The sequence below is a fragment of the Neovison vison genome, chromosome 5 (assembly GCF_020171115.1).
Source record: "Neovison vison isolate M4711 chromosome 5, ASM_NN_V1, whole genome shotgun sequence".
NCBI classification, from domain to species: Eukaryota; Metazoa; Chordata; class Mammalia; order Carnivora; family Mustelidae; genus Neogale; species Neogale vison.
In genome coordinates, this window is record NC_058095.1 from 90174001 (window position 1) to 90186587 (window position 12587).

The 12587-nt window shown below is 39.9% G+C and overlaps 1 protein-coding gene across 2 annotated transcripts in view; it reads right to left on the minus strand.

The window, feature by feature from the left end:
* Positions 1–6533: 6533 nt before the first annotated feature.
* Positions 6534–12587, minus strand: part of LOC122906955 (ubiquitin carboxyl-terminal hydrolase 12) — a 102713-nt gene continuing 96659 nt past the window's right edge. For both annotated transcript variants that reach the window (XM_044249470.1, XM_044249471.1), the window contains 2 exons: positions 11087–11165; positions 6534–9728 (listed from right to left, as the gene is read on the minus strand). In XM_044249470.1, the coding sequence (XP_044105405.1) occupies positions 9627–9728; positions 11087–11165 (181 nt within the window). In that variant the 3' untranslated portion in view covers positions 6534–9626. The remainder of the gene's footprint in view (positions 9729–11086; positions 11166–12587) is intronic.

A 12587-nucleotide genomic window follows, 5' to 3' on the forward strand; every position in this document is an offset into this window, starting at 1 on the left:
CACAGTTTGGAAAATGGTTTCTACCTGAAGGGAAAAGGCTCCCAACAAACAAAAGTTTCAGTTAAAAACAACACAATCATTGCGTTTGTTCCAAAATGTGCACAGGCGGCATTATTTCACTGTTTTCTTTCTGGGCCCTGCAGGGAATGGAGAAACACTTTGTAATGACACGGCTGAGTATAGGAAAATCAAGATTGTACTTTATTCTTCTACAATTTTCCTTATTAATGACCTAACATGCGATTTCCCAAATTTGTTGGGTGAGCAGGGTGTCCCTCATAGAAAGGGAGCAGGTCACACCTCAGTCCATTTTGAACGTTTCTTCTTATCATCCACAATTCAGAGTTCCCTAAGTCCGAAGGACCTGAAGTTTCCTCAAAAGAAGTATTTGGGGAGACAGTGGGAAGTGCTGGATTTATGACGTTCAATTCACCCAGGGCGTCTCTCTGCTCCAACGGAAGGAAAAATGAATTCTACAGCTGCCACATTTGAAAACTCGAGACTGCTATGTTTTATTCAACCCACCTCCCTCCTTTTGAGCCAGTGACTGGGGAACAGGCTGCTTTCCATCCTAACCACGAGAGTAACCTAAATCCTGCCCCCAGTAAATGATGGCCCTCTACGTCCAATTATGTGTGGATACAGAGAGCTAAGTATGAGCCCTGGAATACAAAATCCAGCCTACTGCTTATCCTCTGGCTCCCTGCCTCATCTGCAAAGAAGCACAGGGTTCTCTGGTACAGCCTCCTGGCCAGCGAATAGCCCTACCTACAAACAGTCAATGGCATTAGAAGCTTCGCTCTTCATTTCTTAGCTCGCTGGCTGCTCTCATTGCTGAAAAACCAGAAGGCTTTTCCTTGTACTTAATATGGTCTCTGCCCTCTCCGCCTCTCTGTCCCCGTTGAACCACAACGGCAAAACATCCTCCAGATGGCAACCTTTCAAATGCTGTGAAGACAAGTGCCCATCCTCTCCCCTTCAATTTCCCATGATGGTTCCTGAAGTAATTTGTTTTATTGAGAATGCTCCAGGTAAACTCCAGTTTGGCAGTGACCTTACAGAAAAATGATACTGAACTTGGGAGTAGTTCTACCCCAGGGAGACCCGAACCCGGGTGATTAGAATCACCTGTGAACCTTCCAGAGCATCAAAATTGGGGATGCCCAGCATCTGAACATCTGTCCAACTCCCCAGTGACTTTGCTCATCACCCAGGTTTGGGAATGACTCATCAAATCAGGGTAGTGGGACCGTTTTTCCTGATCTTCAAATGGAATTTTGCTTACTTGAAAACAATTAGGAGGCAACATAGGAACATTTAATTAAGTCTTCATGTCGAGGGCAAATCATTGATACCAGGTGAGGAAACTCAAGAAAGGAACCAATTTTTTAGGTGAATTATAATAAGCAACATGCTTTAGGATGGCATAAGCTGGTTTCTTTGGGAATCAGGTCCGTAGTAGCTGCCTGGTGAGTTCCTGAGTGTTAAGTTAAGAGACTCTCCTTGGAGAACTCGGGACTGAGAGGGAGGGGAGTAAGTATTTGAATCAAGCTTAGAAATTCTATTACTGGAGAGTATTAGGAGTTAGTATTCTTGATTTCTTATTACACTTAGTATCTCCAATCCCTTTGACTGTTTTTGATTTCCTAATCTCTCTGTGGGGCTCTCTCTGTAGGCCTAGTAGTCTGACTGCATCTCTGTGGGTGTCAATATCTTTCTACTCCACCTTTCTCCACCTGTTCTGTAAAGATGTGTGTATGTTGAAGCGTGCAGCTGACTTTCCAAGCAAGCCGCTTGACTCCTTCCTAGGTGGTAGATTCCTCAAGGTCAAAGACTATGCCTTTGACTTTCTTAATGACCCACGGTGAGCATGTAAGTGTTGGGTATTTGTAAAAATCTTTGATCTTCTCCAAGTCTCCCAAAACGTTGAAAAGAAGGGAATACTTTCTAACTCATTCTATAAGGTCAGCATTACCCTGACACCCGAGCCAAAGATCATTCAAAAAACTACAGACCAGTATCCCTTAAAATATTCATGCAAAACTAATGTACAAAGTACTGACAAAGCAAACTCAGCAGCATATTTCAAGGACTGAATACTAAGACCACATGGGACTTACCCCCAAAATGCAAGGATCGTTCAACTTATGAAAATCACTAAAATACATTAACAAAGCAAAGCAAAGCAAAAAAAAAAAAAGTCTTTTCACAAAACTCAATACCTTTTCTTGATACAAACAATCAAACTACAGATAAGAAATTTCCTCAACATGAAAGCCATACATGAAAAACGCCCAGCTAACATCACACTCAGTGGTGCATGGTTGAAAGCTTTTTCTCTAAGATCAGGAACAAGGCAAGGATGCCTGATTTCACCACTTTGATTCAATGCTGTACTGAAAGTTCTAGCCAGAGCAATAAGGCTGTTGCCTTCTTATATAAGAAATAAAAGACATACAAATTTGAAAAAGATGAAGTAAAATTTTCTATTTGTGAATAATGTGATCTTAGATGTAGAAAACCCCAAAGATTGCCCCACAAACTGTCAGAATAAACAAACCCAGCAACGTTGCATGACATAAAATCAACACACAAAAATCAGTTGCTTCTCTATAAACTAACGATGAACAATATGAAAAAGAAAATTAACAATCCATTTAGAATATCATCAAAACAATAAAATACTTAAGAATAAACTTAACCAAGGAGGTGAAAGATTGTTACATTGAAAACTATAAATAAATGTTGCCGAAAGAAATGAAAGCAACACAAATAAACAGACATCTTCCAGGAAGACAGATTCAATGCAATCCTGCTCAAAATCGCAACAGAAACTTTTGCATCTTTTTTTTTAAGTCCTAAAATTCATATGAAATTCCACGGGGCGCTGAACAGCTAAAATAATGTTGAAAATGAACAACAAAGGTGGGGGCCTCATACTTCCTGATTTTAAAACTTACTACAGGAATAAAAAGTGTCACAGTGGCATAAGAACACACATATTGACCAGTGGAACAAAATAAACCCTCACATATACGGCCAATCGACTTCTGATAAAATGCCAAGATCATTCAATGGGGAAAGAACAGTTTTTTCAACAAGTAGTGTTGGATAAACTGGATATCCACATGTAAGACAATGAAGTGGGACCCTTACCTAATGCCATGTTTAAAAATTAACTCAAAATAGATAAAAGACTTAAGTATAAGAGCTAAAACTCTAATAAAACTTTTACTAGAAAACAGAGGAGAAGTTTTGTGACTGAATTTGGTTGTGATTTCTAGGATGCGACACCAAAGGCAAAAGAAAAAAAAAAAAAGATCCACTGGACTACATCAAAAAGGATACGATCTGTAAGACAGTGGAAAGGGAGAAAATATCTCCCTGGAAAGGGATGAATATTCAGCACTTAAAAAGAACCCCTACAAAGAATTCAATTTTTAAAAATACATAACCCAATTTTAAAAACAAAAAGCTTGAATAGACACTTCTCTGAAGAAGTTATACAAATGGCCAGGGAGCCCATGAAAATCTGCTCAACATCACTCATCATCAGGGAAAGGCAAATCAAAACCACAGTGAGATGCCCTCACACCAGTTGGGACGGCCACTACCAAAAACATTCCAGGGAAGTGGAGACAATTGTTGGCGGGGATATACAGAAACTGCCGTGCTGGGGCATCACCGGTGGGGAATGTAAAGGCGTTTGGAAAAACAGCATGGAAAACAGTTCCTTAAAAAGCTGGAACAGGGGTGCTGGGTGGCTCAGTCGGTTAAGCGTCTACCTTTGGCTCACGTCATGGTCCTGGGATTGGGTCCCACTTCAGGCTCCCTGCTCAGCGAGGCATCTGCTATGCCCTCTCCCCCTCCACCCATTCATTCTCTCAATCTTTCTCTCGCTTACCCTCTCTCTCAAATAAATAAAATCTTGGGGGGGGGTAAAATAGAATTAAGTGGTCCAGCAATCTCTTGTATAGACTTGAAAGAGCTGAAGTCAAGGACTCGGATATTTGTCCATCTGTGTTCCTAGCGGCTTTACCACCCAAATGTCCAAGAGATGAATGGATAAAAATGTGGCATGCTATGAAGTATTACCAAGTACTAACAAAGGAGATGCTGACACGTGCCTCAACATGAAGCTTAAACACGTTACATAAGTGCAATGAGCACAGTAAGTGCAATAAGCGAGACACGAAAGTACAAATATTATAGGATTTGAATGAGTGACCTACAGCAGGCAAAGTCATAAAGACAGAAAGAAGAAAAGGAGTTACTGGGGCCAGGGGAGGGGAGGTATTATTGAATGCATACAAAGTTTCTGTTTGGGAAGATGAAAAATCCTAGAAATCAATGGTGTTGACAGTTGCATAACATTGTGAATATGCTTAATGTCATTCTACTACACTTAAAAATGGTTAAAATGGGGGCACCTGGGTGGCTCAGTTGGTTAGGCGTCTGCCTTCGACTCAGGTCATGATCTCAGGGCCCTGGGATCGAGCCCCGCATCAATCTCCCTGCTTAGCAGAGCCTGCTTCTCCCTCTCCTGTGCCCGCTGCCTTCCCTCCTTGTGCTGTCAAATAAAATCTTAAAAAAAAAAAAAAAAGGTTAAATGCCAAACTGTAGGTCGTGTGCTTTTTCCACAATAAAACACTCTGATAATGACAGCCACAGCGAAGGGCTGGGCCACAAAGTTCTACCTACTTGAAATCTGGATCTACTACGTTCCAGCTGAGTGACTGTGGGAAAATGCCTCCGCCTTGGAGAGTTTTAGTTTCTTCTTGTAAAATGAGGGTTCCACATATCCATGGAAGTCATTGTCAAGATCGAAAGAAAATGCTGAGTATACCAACAGCCTCTCATGCCATCAACCAACAAATGATGGGTTGTTATTGCAGCAACTCTGGAAATAAAAAAAAGTACTATGTTATCACAGAAAACATAAACGAGGGGCGCCTGAGTGGATCAGCTTAAGTGACTGCCTTTGGTTCAGGTCATGATCCCAGGGTCCGGGGATCGAGTCCCACATTAAGCTCCTCACTCAGTGGGGAGTCCGCTTCTACCTCTGATGTCCTCCCCTCTCAGGTCTCTTTCAGTCTCTCCCTCTTTCTCAAATAAAAATAAATAAAACCTTTTTTAAAAATTAAAATAAAAAATACAAATGCACAAAGTTTTTTTTAAAAAAAAAGCTTCAAAAGAAGAGAAACAGGTACTGGGTAACGAAGGAACTTGAATAAAGGGAGGGGAAGTCTTGGCTTTGCAACAGTTCACAAGAAGCTCTCAAGAGTGCAGACAATTTCACTTATTAAAGTTTCCACACGGTACGCCTGGGTGGCTCAGTTGGTTAGGCAGCTGCCTTCGGCTCAGGTCATGATCCCAGGGTCCTGGGATCGAGTCCCACATCCGGCTCCTTGCTTGGCGGGGTGCCTGCTTCTCCCTCTGCCTCTGCCTGCCTCTTTGACTGCCTGTGCTTGCTCGCTCTCTCTCCCTCTGTCTCTGGCAAATAAATAAATAAAATCTTTAAAAAAATAAATCTTTAAAAATCTTGAAAAAAAATAAATCTTTAAATAAAGATTTAAATTTAAAAAAATAAAATCTTTAAAAAAAAAGATTTAAATAAAAAAAATAATCTTTAAAAAAAAAAAAGTTTCCACACAAGGTGTGTGATACAGATCTTTAAAAGACAGAATGCCATCTAAGGTCCCCAGTGATGATCTAGGTCACCTATTACTGTGCTCCTTCAGAGAGATGAATACACAAGAGTGTTTCCGGGATGGTCACCCAAGAGCGAGGGAGGTGGATTACACAGAAAGGCAGGATTAGCGCGTACTTACTGAGAGGGGGAGCGGGGCTTCGAGTACTCCAGCACAGGGGGAATACCCCCAACATACCGATTTTGCTACACTGGGAGGGGCAAGGAGTGCTAAAAATGCTGCCCTTTAACCTATTTGCCCCTCTCAGATTCTGTGATCCTAAATTTACATTTTTAATCTTGGGATTTGGGGAAAGACCGTGCTACTATGGAAAGATGGATGCGAGGTACGCGAGGATCACACGTGACTGCGCGTGCTGTTTTACATGTGCAGAAGGCTCTGGTGGGACAATCTCTTTGGGTAACAGAGGGAGTAAGTTCACAGATAAAGCAGTAAGGCCGTTCTCCAAGTGTATCCAGTTGAACTGGAACCACCCAGGGGTAAGGGGCACCGTGTCTAGGCAGTCGAAGAAACCCTAACTTTTGACTCTCCAAAAACTTATTATGAGTCTACTGTTGTCCTGTTACCGATAACATCCGCAGGCCATTAACACACAGTTTGTATATGTTTTATATACTTTGTTCTGACAACAGAGCTAGAGAAGAGAAAACGTTAAGAAAAATCCTAAGACAAACCATGTTCATAGTACTACGTTTATCGAAGAAAATCCACTTAAAAGCAGACCCACACAGCCCAAACTTCCGTGTTGTTCATGGGTCAACTCTTCTAATTCACAAAGATATTTTAGGCAGAAAGAAAAAAACACACTCAAAAGCCCACAAGCACAAATAAACCAACTTTAATAGATATTATTTTGTATTTATATAGCGCCTTCTTCAAGAACCTTAGATGCTTTACAGACATTATATCTAATTAATCCCCACAACAACCCTGTGAGGTAGGTATTACTCCCATTTTACAAGATAGGGAGACTGAAGCACAGAGAGGTTAAGTGACTTGCCCAAGGTCACACAGTTAAATTCACTGAAGAGCCAGGACCTGAGCGCCTTAGCCTCCCGGCTCCCAGTTAAATACCTCATGAGAGAATCTTTAATGAAAAGTGTCCTTAAAGAAAGTATCAAGAGTAGTATGTTATGAAAGTGAGGTCTTTCTACTGCCATCACCAAAAAGAAAAAAACCCGATACTGATGGTTAGAAGCAACAAGACCCATATATTACACGGCCTTTTTTCCCCTTTTCCTGAAGTCTCACGGTTCCTGTCTTAAGCAATCTTCTAAAGGTAAAGTTTCCAAGACAGAAGCCATAGGACTTAGCAGTGAGACTTAATTTAGAATATTTACTTTCAGTTATGATAATTTATAGAAATTTTTATTCCAATATACAAAAAATATGGGACAGCCATCCCAACTAACATGTACATGGTTAGAGAGCAGTCAGCCACCCTTTACAACCTAACCCCGCCCCTCATTTCAATCACAGTCAACCAACACACAACCTCACAATGCTTTCTAGATGGGCCATTTTTCTTACTAAATACCTGCATTTTCCCCCCCAACCCTAACCCTTTGTTTTCAAAGTATACTGAGTTTCTGATAAGCTTCAAAACGTTTTATGTAGATGCAGCTGTACTAAGAGTAAAAAGGAAACTGAGAACAATCACCCCACAGTCCCTCGCCGGACAAATCATACTATTAAACATGGTGGAGATGTGAACAGTGTGTGACTACCAAAGAACTCAATAAAAATGCTAGAACTTGCTTTAATAGGAGATTTAACCTTGCTTTTACTGTATTTCTTAAAAATGCAAAATGTAGAAACAAACACAGCGAAGTATTCCAATGCTGTACCTCTATGCAAATGACTTCATCTATCTCTCTTATCCATGCTGTGGCCTGACTCAAGTGAAGACTGCCTCAGCCTCACTTTACATCTCTCTGCGCTGAACGCTGCAGAAACACAGCCTCAAGTTCCAAGACAATTTGGTTTAAGCCCTCAAAATAAAAAAAATGTACCCACTTCCACGTCTGTGACCTTCCCAACATTCTCAGTCATGATTCTCTGTGCAATGTAGTCATCGGGCAGGCTACATAATTTGTACAAACCCACTCCAGCCAGCGTAAGGTTTTAGCAACTATAATCTTAAAAAGCAAGTTGTCAAAATACATCATTTTCTCCCAGCACATCTGTTGAAACAGCCCGATTAGCCAAGTGACCCTGTTAAAGATCAGTTCATGGAACGAGTAGGTGAAGTCATTTCCTGAGCTAAAATATACAGATAATAAATGTTAATAAATAGCAGCAGACAAAAAAGTTTTTTTTTTTTTATCATATTCAACAGTATTAGTCAAAGAAGTTTAGAAAATTACAGCAATTAAAAAAAAAATTACTTCCTAAAGGGACTTAAAGAACATCCAAGGCCTGATCGCTGTGATTTGGACTCTGTATTCAATCATCTCCTGCATGTTACGTTTGGCCACCGTCCGACAACTTAATGATGCGTGGAAAAGTGTCGACCGCCATGGTTCACGTGCACTTGACATGACATCTATTACTTCTTCAAACTCCCAACAGAAGAAAGTCTTAACAAATGCAAACTGTAATCTCTGAACACTCTTCCAGTAAGGTTTGTGAAGATGGAGAGAGGGGGTGGGAGGAAGAGAAAAGGACTTGCTCCGTGTGTTCCCCGCCTGTGCCACAAACACTTCATCTTCGTCGGGTGTGTGCAGCGAGCCTCGGGGGCTGCTGGGGTTCTGACAGATGACTTCTTTCCCGGGTGAAGAATGACGTTTGAGAAGAACATAACTGCTACGACACCAATTTTCCAAGCACGGCCTCATCTTGAAACGTCCGAGAACTTGAGAGTGCTCAGGACTGGTGCGCCCCCACGGGGCCACACCTTCCTTCATCGTTCCAACTGGGACAGGGAGATTCTGACAGTTTTTTATGGTGCTGAGATTAAAGCTGAACAACTGATTTATAAACTCTAACAAAAGGACAAATATTAGCCAGAGATATCAGTTCCTCCTGAAAAAGATTATTTACCTCCTCTCATTGCAAATTTTTCTTAAGGTATCCTAGGACTTTAAAATAGAGTTTAAAATTCACCTTCAAAATAGAAACAAACAAAAGGACTAGTAAAACTGACAAAAACTAATAAAAATATGCTCAAATTTACTGACAGAATCATGGGCACTTCACAAAATACTTAAGACTCTACCAGTTTTAAGTAAAATAAATAAGAAAAAAAATTATAATTACAAAGCCAGTCTTTCCCCTTGGGGAAACAAAAAGCCACTTTTGACCAATTGTTCCCTACATATACATATACTGTATATTATTATAAGCTTCTTCAGAGAAGCAAAACATATTTGCCTTCCTGACACTGGATTCTAGTGATCTGAGTTCTGACATCAGGAAGGCAACCGCAAGTGTTGGGCCCAAATGCAGTTCTGGTTTACACTTGAAAAGACCACCAAATATTCCTTCTGTGTGGCTTCAACACAGGCAAATTTACGCAGTGTATTCAGTGTGATCTCCTTACATGATCAATACAACCTAGCACAGATTCCTAGTCTTTCTACTGCACCCCCAAGGAGTTCAAATCATTACTGGTGCAATTAATAAAGAGAAATGCATATCAATTACTGGAAGGCTGTTTTACAAGAGGAGCTGCTATCTCTGATTTCACTTCCTTGTTGTATGGAACTGCAGACAGCATGATACCTGAGCAAATCAATCAACTACCATGATAGGAAGAGCGTGTTAATCCATAGTCTTTGCTTTATTGTGTGCAAAGTGTGCTACTGCCCCCTGAGCTTCCTGCATTTCTCTTGTCTTGAAAAATCAGTGCTTGATCCTTTCCAAAATAACCAGAGAAGAAATGAGGCAGAAAGTATCTCTTCATCATGATCCCACTCAGTCCCGAGACTGATAGAAAAGGATGTAACCAGACTCTGAGTTCTTTGAGATATCTGATGTCAACCCGTAGAATTCTTCAATAGCTTGTGCATCTATTTTCTGTGAGGCAAAATGGAAATATTAGTACAGAAATGAGCTCTACAGTCCAGTAAAGTCTTCCACATTTCTTAGAATCGTGCCTCTCATTTTCCTGTTTATGTTTATAAAACAGCTCTGCACGAGAATGGCTTAAGTTAAAAAGACTGATCATGCCCAGTATTGGTGAGAAAGTGCAGCAAAAAGGGCTCCCACACGTAGCTGGCAGGAAGGCAGAATGGAACGGAGATCTTGGGGAAATGGTTAGCATTATCTTGTAAGGCTGAACACACAACTAGCCTTCGATCCAGCAAGTCTATTCCTAGGGAACAGAATTACCTGACCCACTTGAAACCACCAATTCCCAACCATTTGTGACCTATGAAAATAGCAATTTCTTATGGTCCTACCTAACAATTACCCAAGAAAAATGAGTGCGTATATCCAGCGTTAGATAGGGGTGATTGAGGCAGTTTTATTGATAATAGGAAGGGATAAAAAGGCAAATTTCTAACTTGTTATATTCTTACAATGAGAAATTACAGAGCAATAAAAAAGAACCACTACTATAGGTAGCAAGAGTGAACTGCTAGATACAAAAGAAGTCACACTGGAGGAGTCCGTTAATAGTCAAACAGACGCAAAACTAATCATAATGATCAGTCATCAACAGTGGGTTCAGAGGATGGTGAGGACTGGGAGGGAAAACTGTGAAGACTGACCGGGAAAAGGATGAGGGGCTTATCGAAGGGTGTTACAAATGTACTCTCCTTTGATCTGGAGAGTGGTTACAGAGTGTGCATGTGCACATACATATGTTTGTATGCAAACCCACACATAGAAAATTCAAGTGCTGGGGCACCTGGGTGGCTCAGTGGGTTAAAGCCTCTGCCTTCGGCTTAGGTCATGATCCTGGGGTCCTGGGATTGAGCCCTACATCGGGCTCTCTGCTCGGTGGGTAGCCTGCTTCCTCCAATCTCTCTCTCTGCCTGCCTCTCCGACTACTTGTGAGCTCTGTCAAATAAATAAAATCTAAAAAAAAAAAAAAATTCAAGTGCTGCTTCAGATCCATATACTTTCTACACGTGTATTATAGCACAATCATTCTTTTTAGACAATGAAAGACTTTTTAAACCTAGTTGTCCCGTGGAAAGCTTTTCTTTGTTTTACTCTATGCATTTTGAAGGTCACCTGACCATTCAAGCATTGGGGTTGGCTGTTGGGGAGTAAGAAGTAGGAATCTGACTACAGTCTGAAAACTTCCAACAAAAATATCCAATATTCATCACCTGTCATATGAATGAGAGGCTGGGAGAAAAAAACAGAAGAGTAAAATACACACACAACTTTCAATAAAATTAAGAAATTCAGGAACTACTTACTTCTACAATGTCGTCATCAAACAATAACCAAAAATCATGACTCTTAACTATTGCAATATAATGTCCTCGATTGGGACCACTAAAACAAAGAGAAAGAGAAGTTAATTATATACAATGTTTATTAATACCACTCTTCTATGCCCTTAACATCATGTTCTATAAAGGAGAATAACTGAAACCGATGAAAATATTCCTTATCTATTCCTCCCCAAAATATCAAGCTACACGGATGTGAACTGGCATTCAATTTTATAATCAAATAATCAGTACTCTACTTTGAGAGCTATGACCAGCATTCTATTTACATAAATCTATGCTATTAAAATTTTTGTTGTCTTTGTAATAATTTTTTAATTATAATGTTTAAAATAATTTTCAAATTTGCTTCTCTGAAAAATATATTTTTTAGCATTTGGGAGAGATAGAGGATCAAGGGTCAGAGACCCCTGAGTTAAACTACAGAACATACGTAGAATTTTTTCTAAGTTTTATTCCTTTGGCCATCGTTTTTCTCTTGAGGAAAAATACCATGTGATGCCTAAAAAAACACATATCACATCTATAGTTCTAAAATCAAGCTTGACCCTCAGAAACTTCTTTAAAAATAAATGACATTTTGCTAGTATTATTAGTGCTATTTTTAAGTACCTGGATCTTAGTCATAATAATTCTTGGAATTGCCTCTGCAGCTCATTTTAAACAAAACTGGAATAAAGAAATCTATAAATGCATTAAAATGCAGGTGGATTTTTTGTTTTTGTTTTTTGTTTTTCAAAAAAATCTTTTGCTCTATAAAGGACATGGCAAGGATTTTAACCCCTCGTAGATTAAGAATGACTAATTATAAAAGCTTCTATATAATTCTTTAAGTTATAATTCTATTATAATTATTATATTATAGAATTTGAGATAATTTTCAACACAAAGAGCTGTTTATGGTGAATAGCAACATTAGATAATCAGATAATAGAATAAGAACCCTCCCATGTGTCCCTGCCTTGGCTCCTCTGATTATTAGGTGAGACGAGTACCTCAGGTGACAAAATGACAAAACAACAGTACTACTCTTTCTCCACAGAAGAAAATACCTCAGAACATTTTTTTTTTAAAGGCTTTTAATACTGGAAAAAACAAAAAACAAAAAACAAAAAACAAAACCAAAAAACAAAAACAAAACTTCCCCATTCCTATAGGATTCATCTAGAGTCTTGTGTTTTATAGTGAGATGATAAGAATTTTTTTTTAATTTTTAAGGTGGTGAACATAAAGAAAAAAACCTCAGAAAGGCGGAGGATCAGAGCCAGAGAGGAAAGGAGGCGGGGGGGCTGAGGACCCTTGGGTGTGAGACTGAAAGGGTAGCAGCCTTTTCCTCGGGCAGAGAGGCAGTCTGAAGGACAAAAGACAAATGTGCACTACAGAAACTAGTAAGAGAAGAAAGGCTGGTAAACTTCGCCCTACAAGAGCCGTGGCTTAGGGACGTGCATCCTGAACATAAGACACG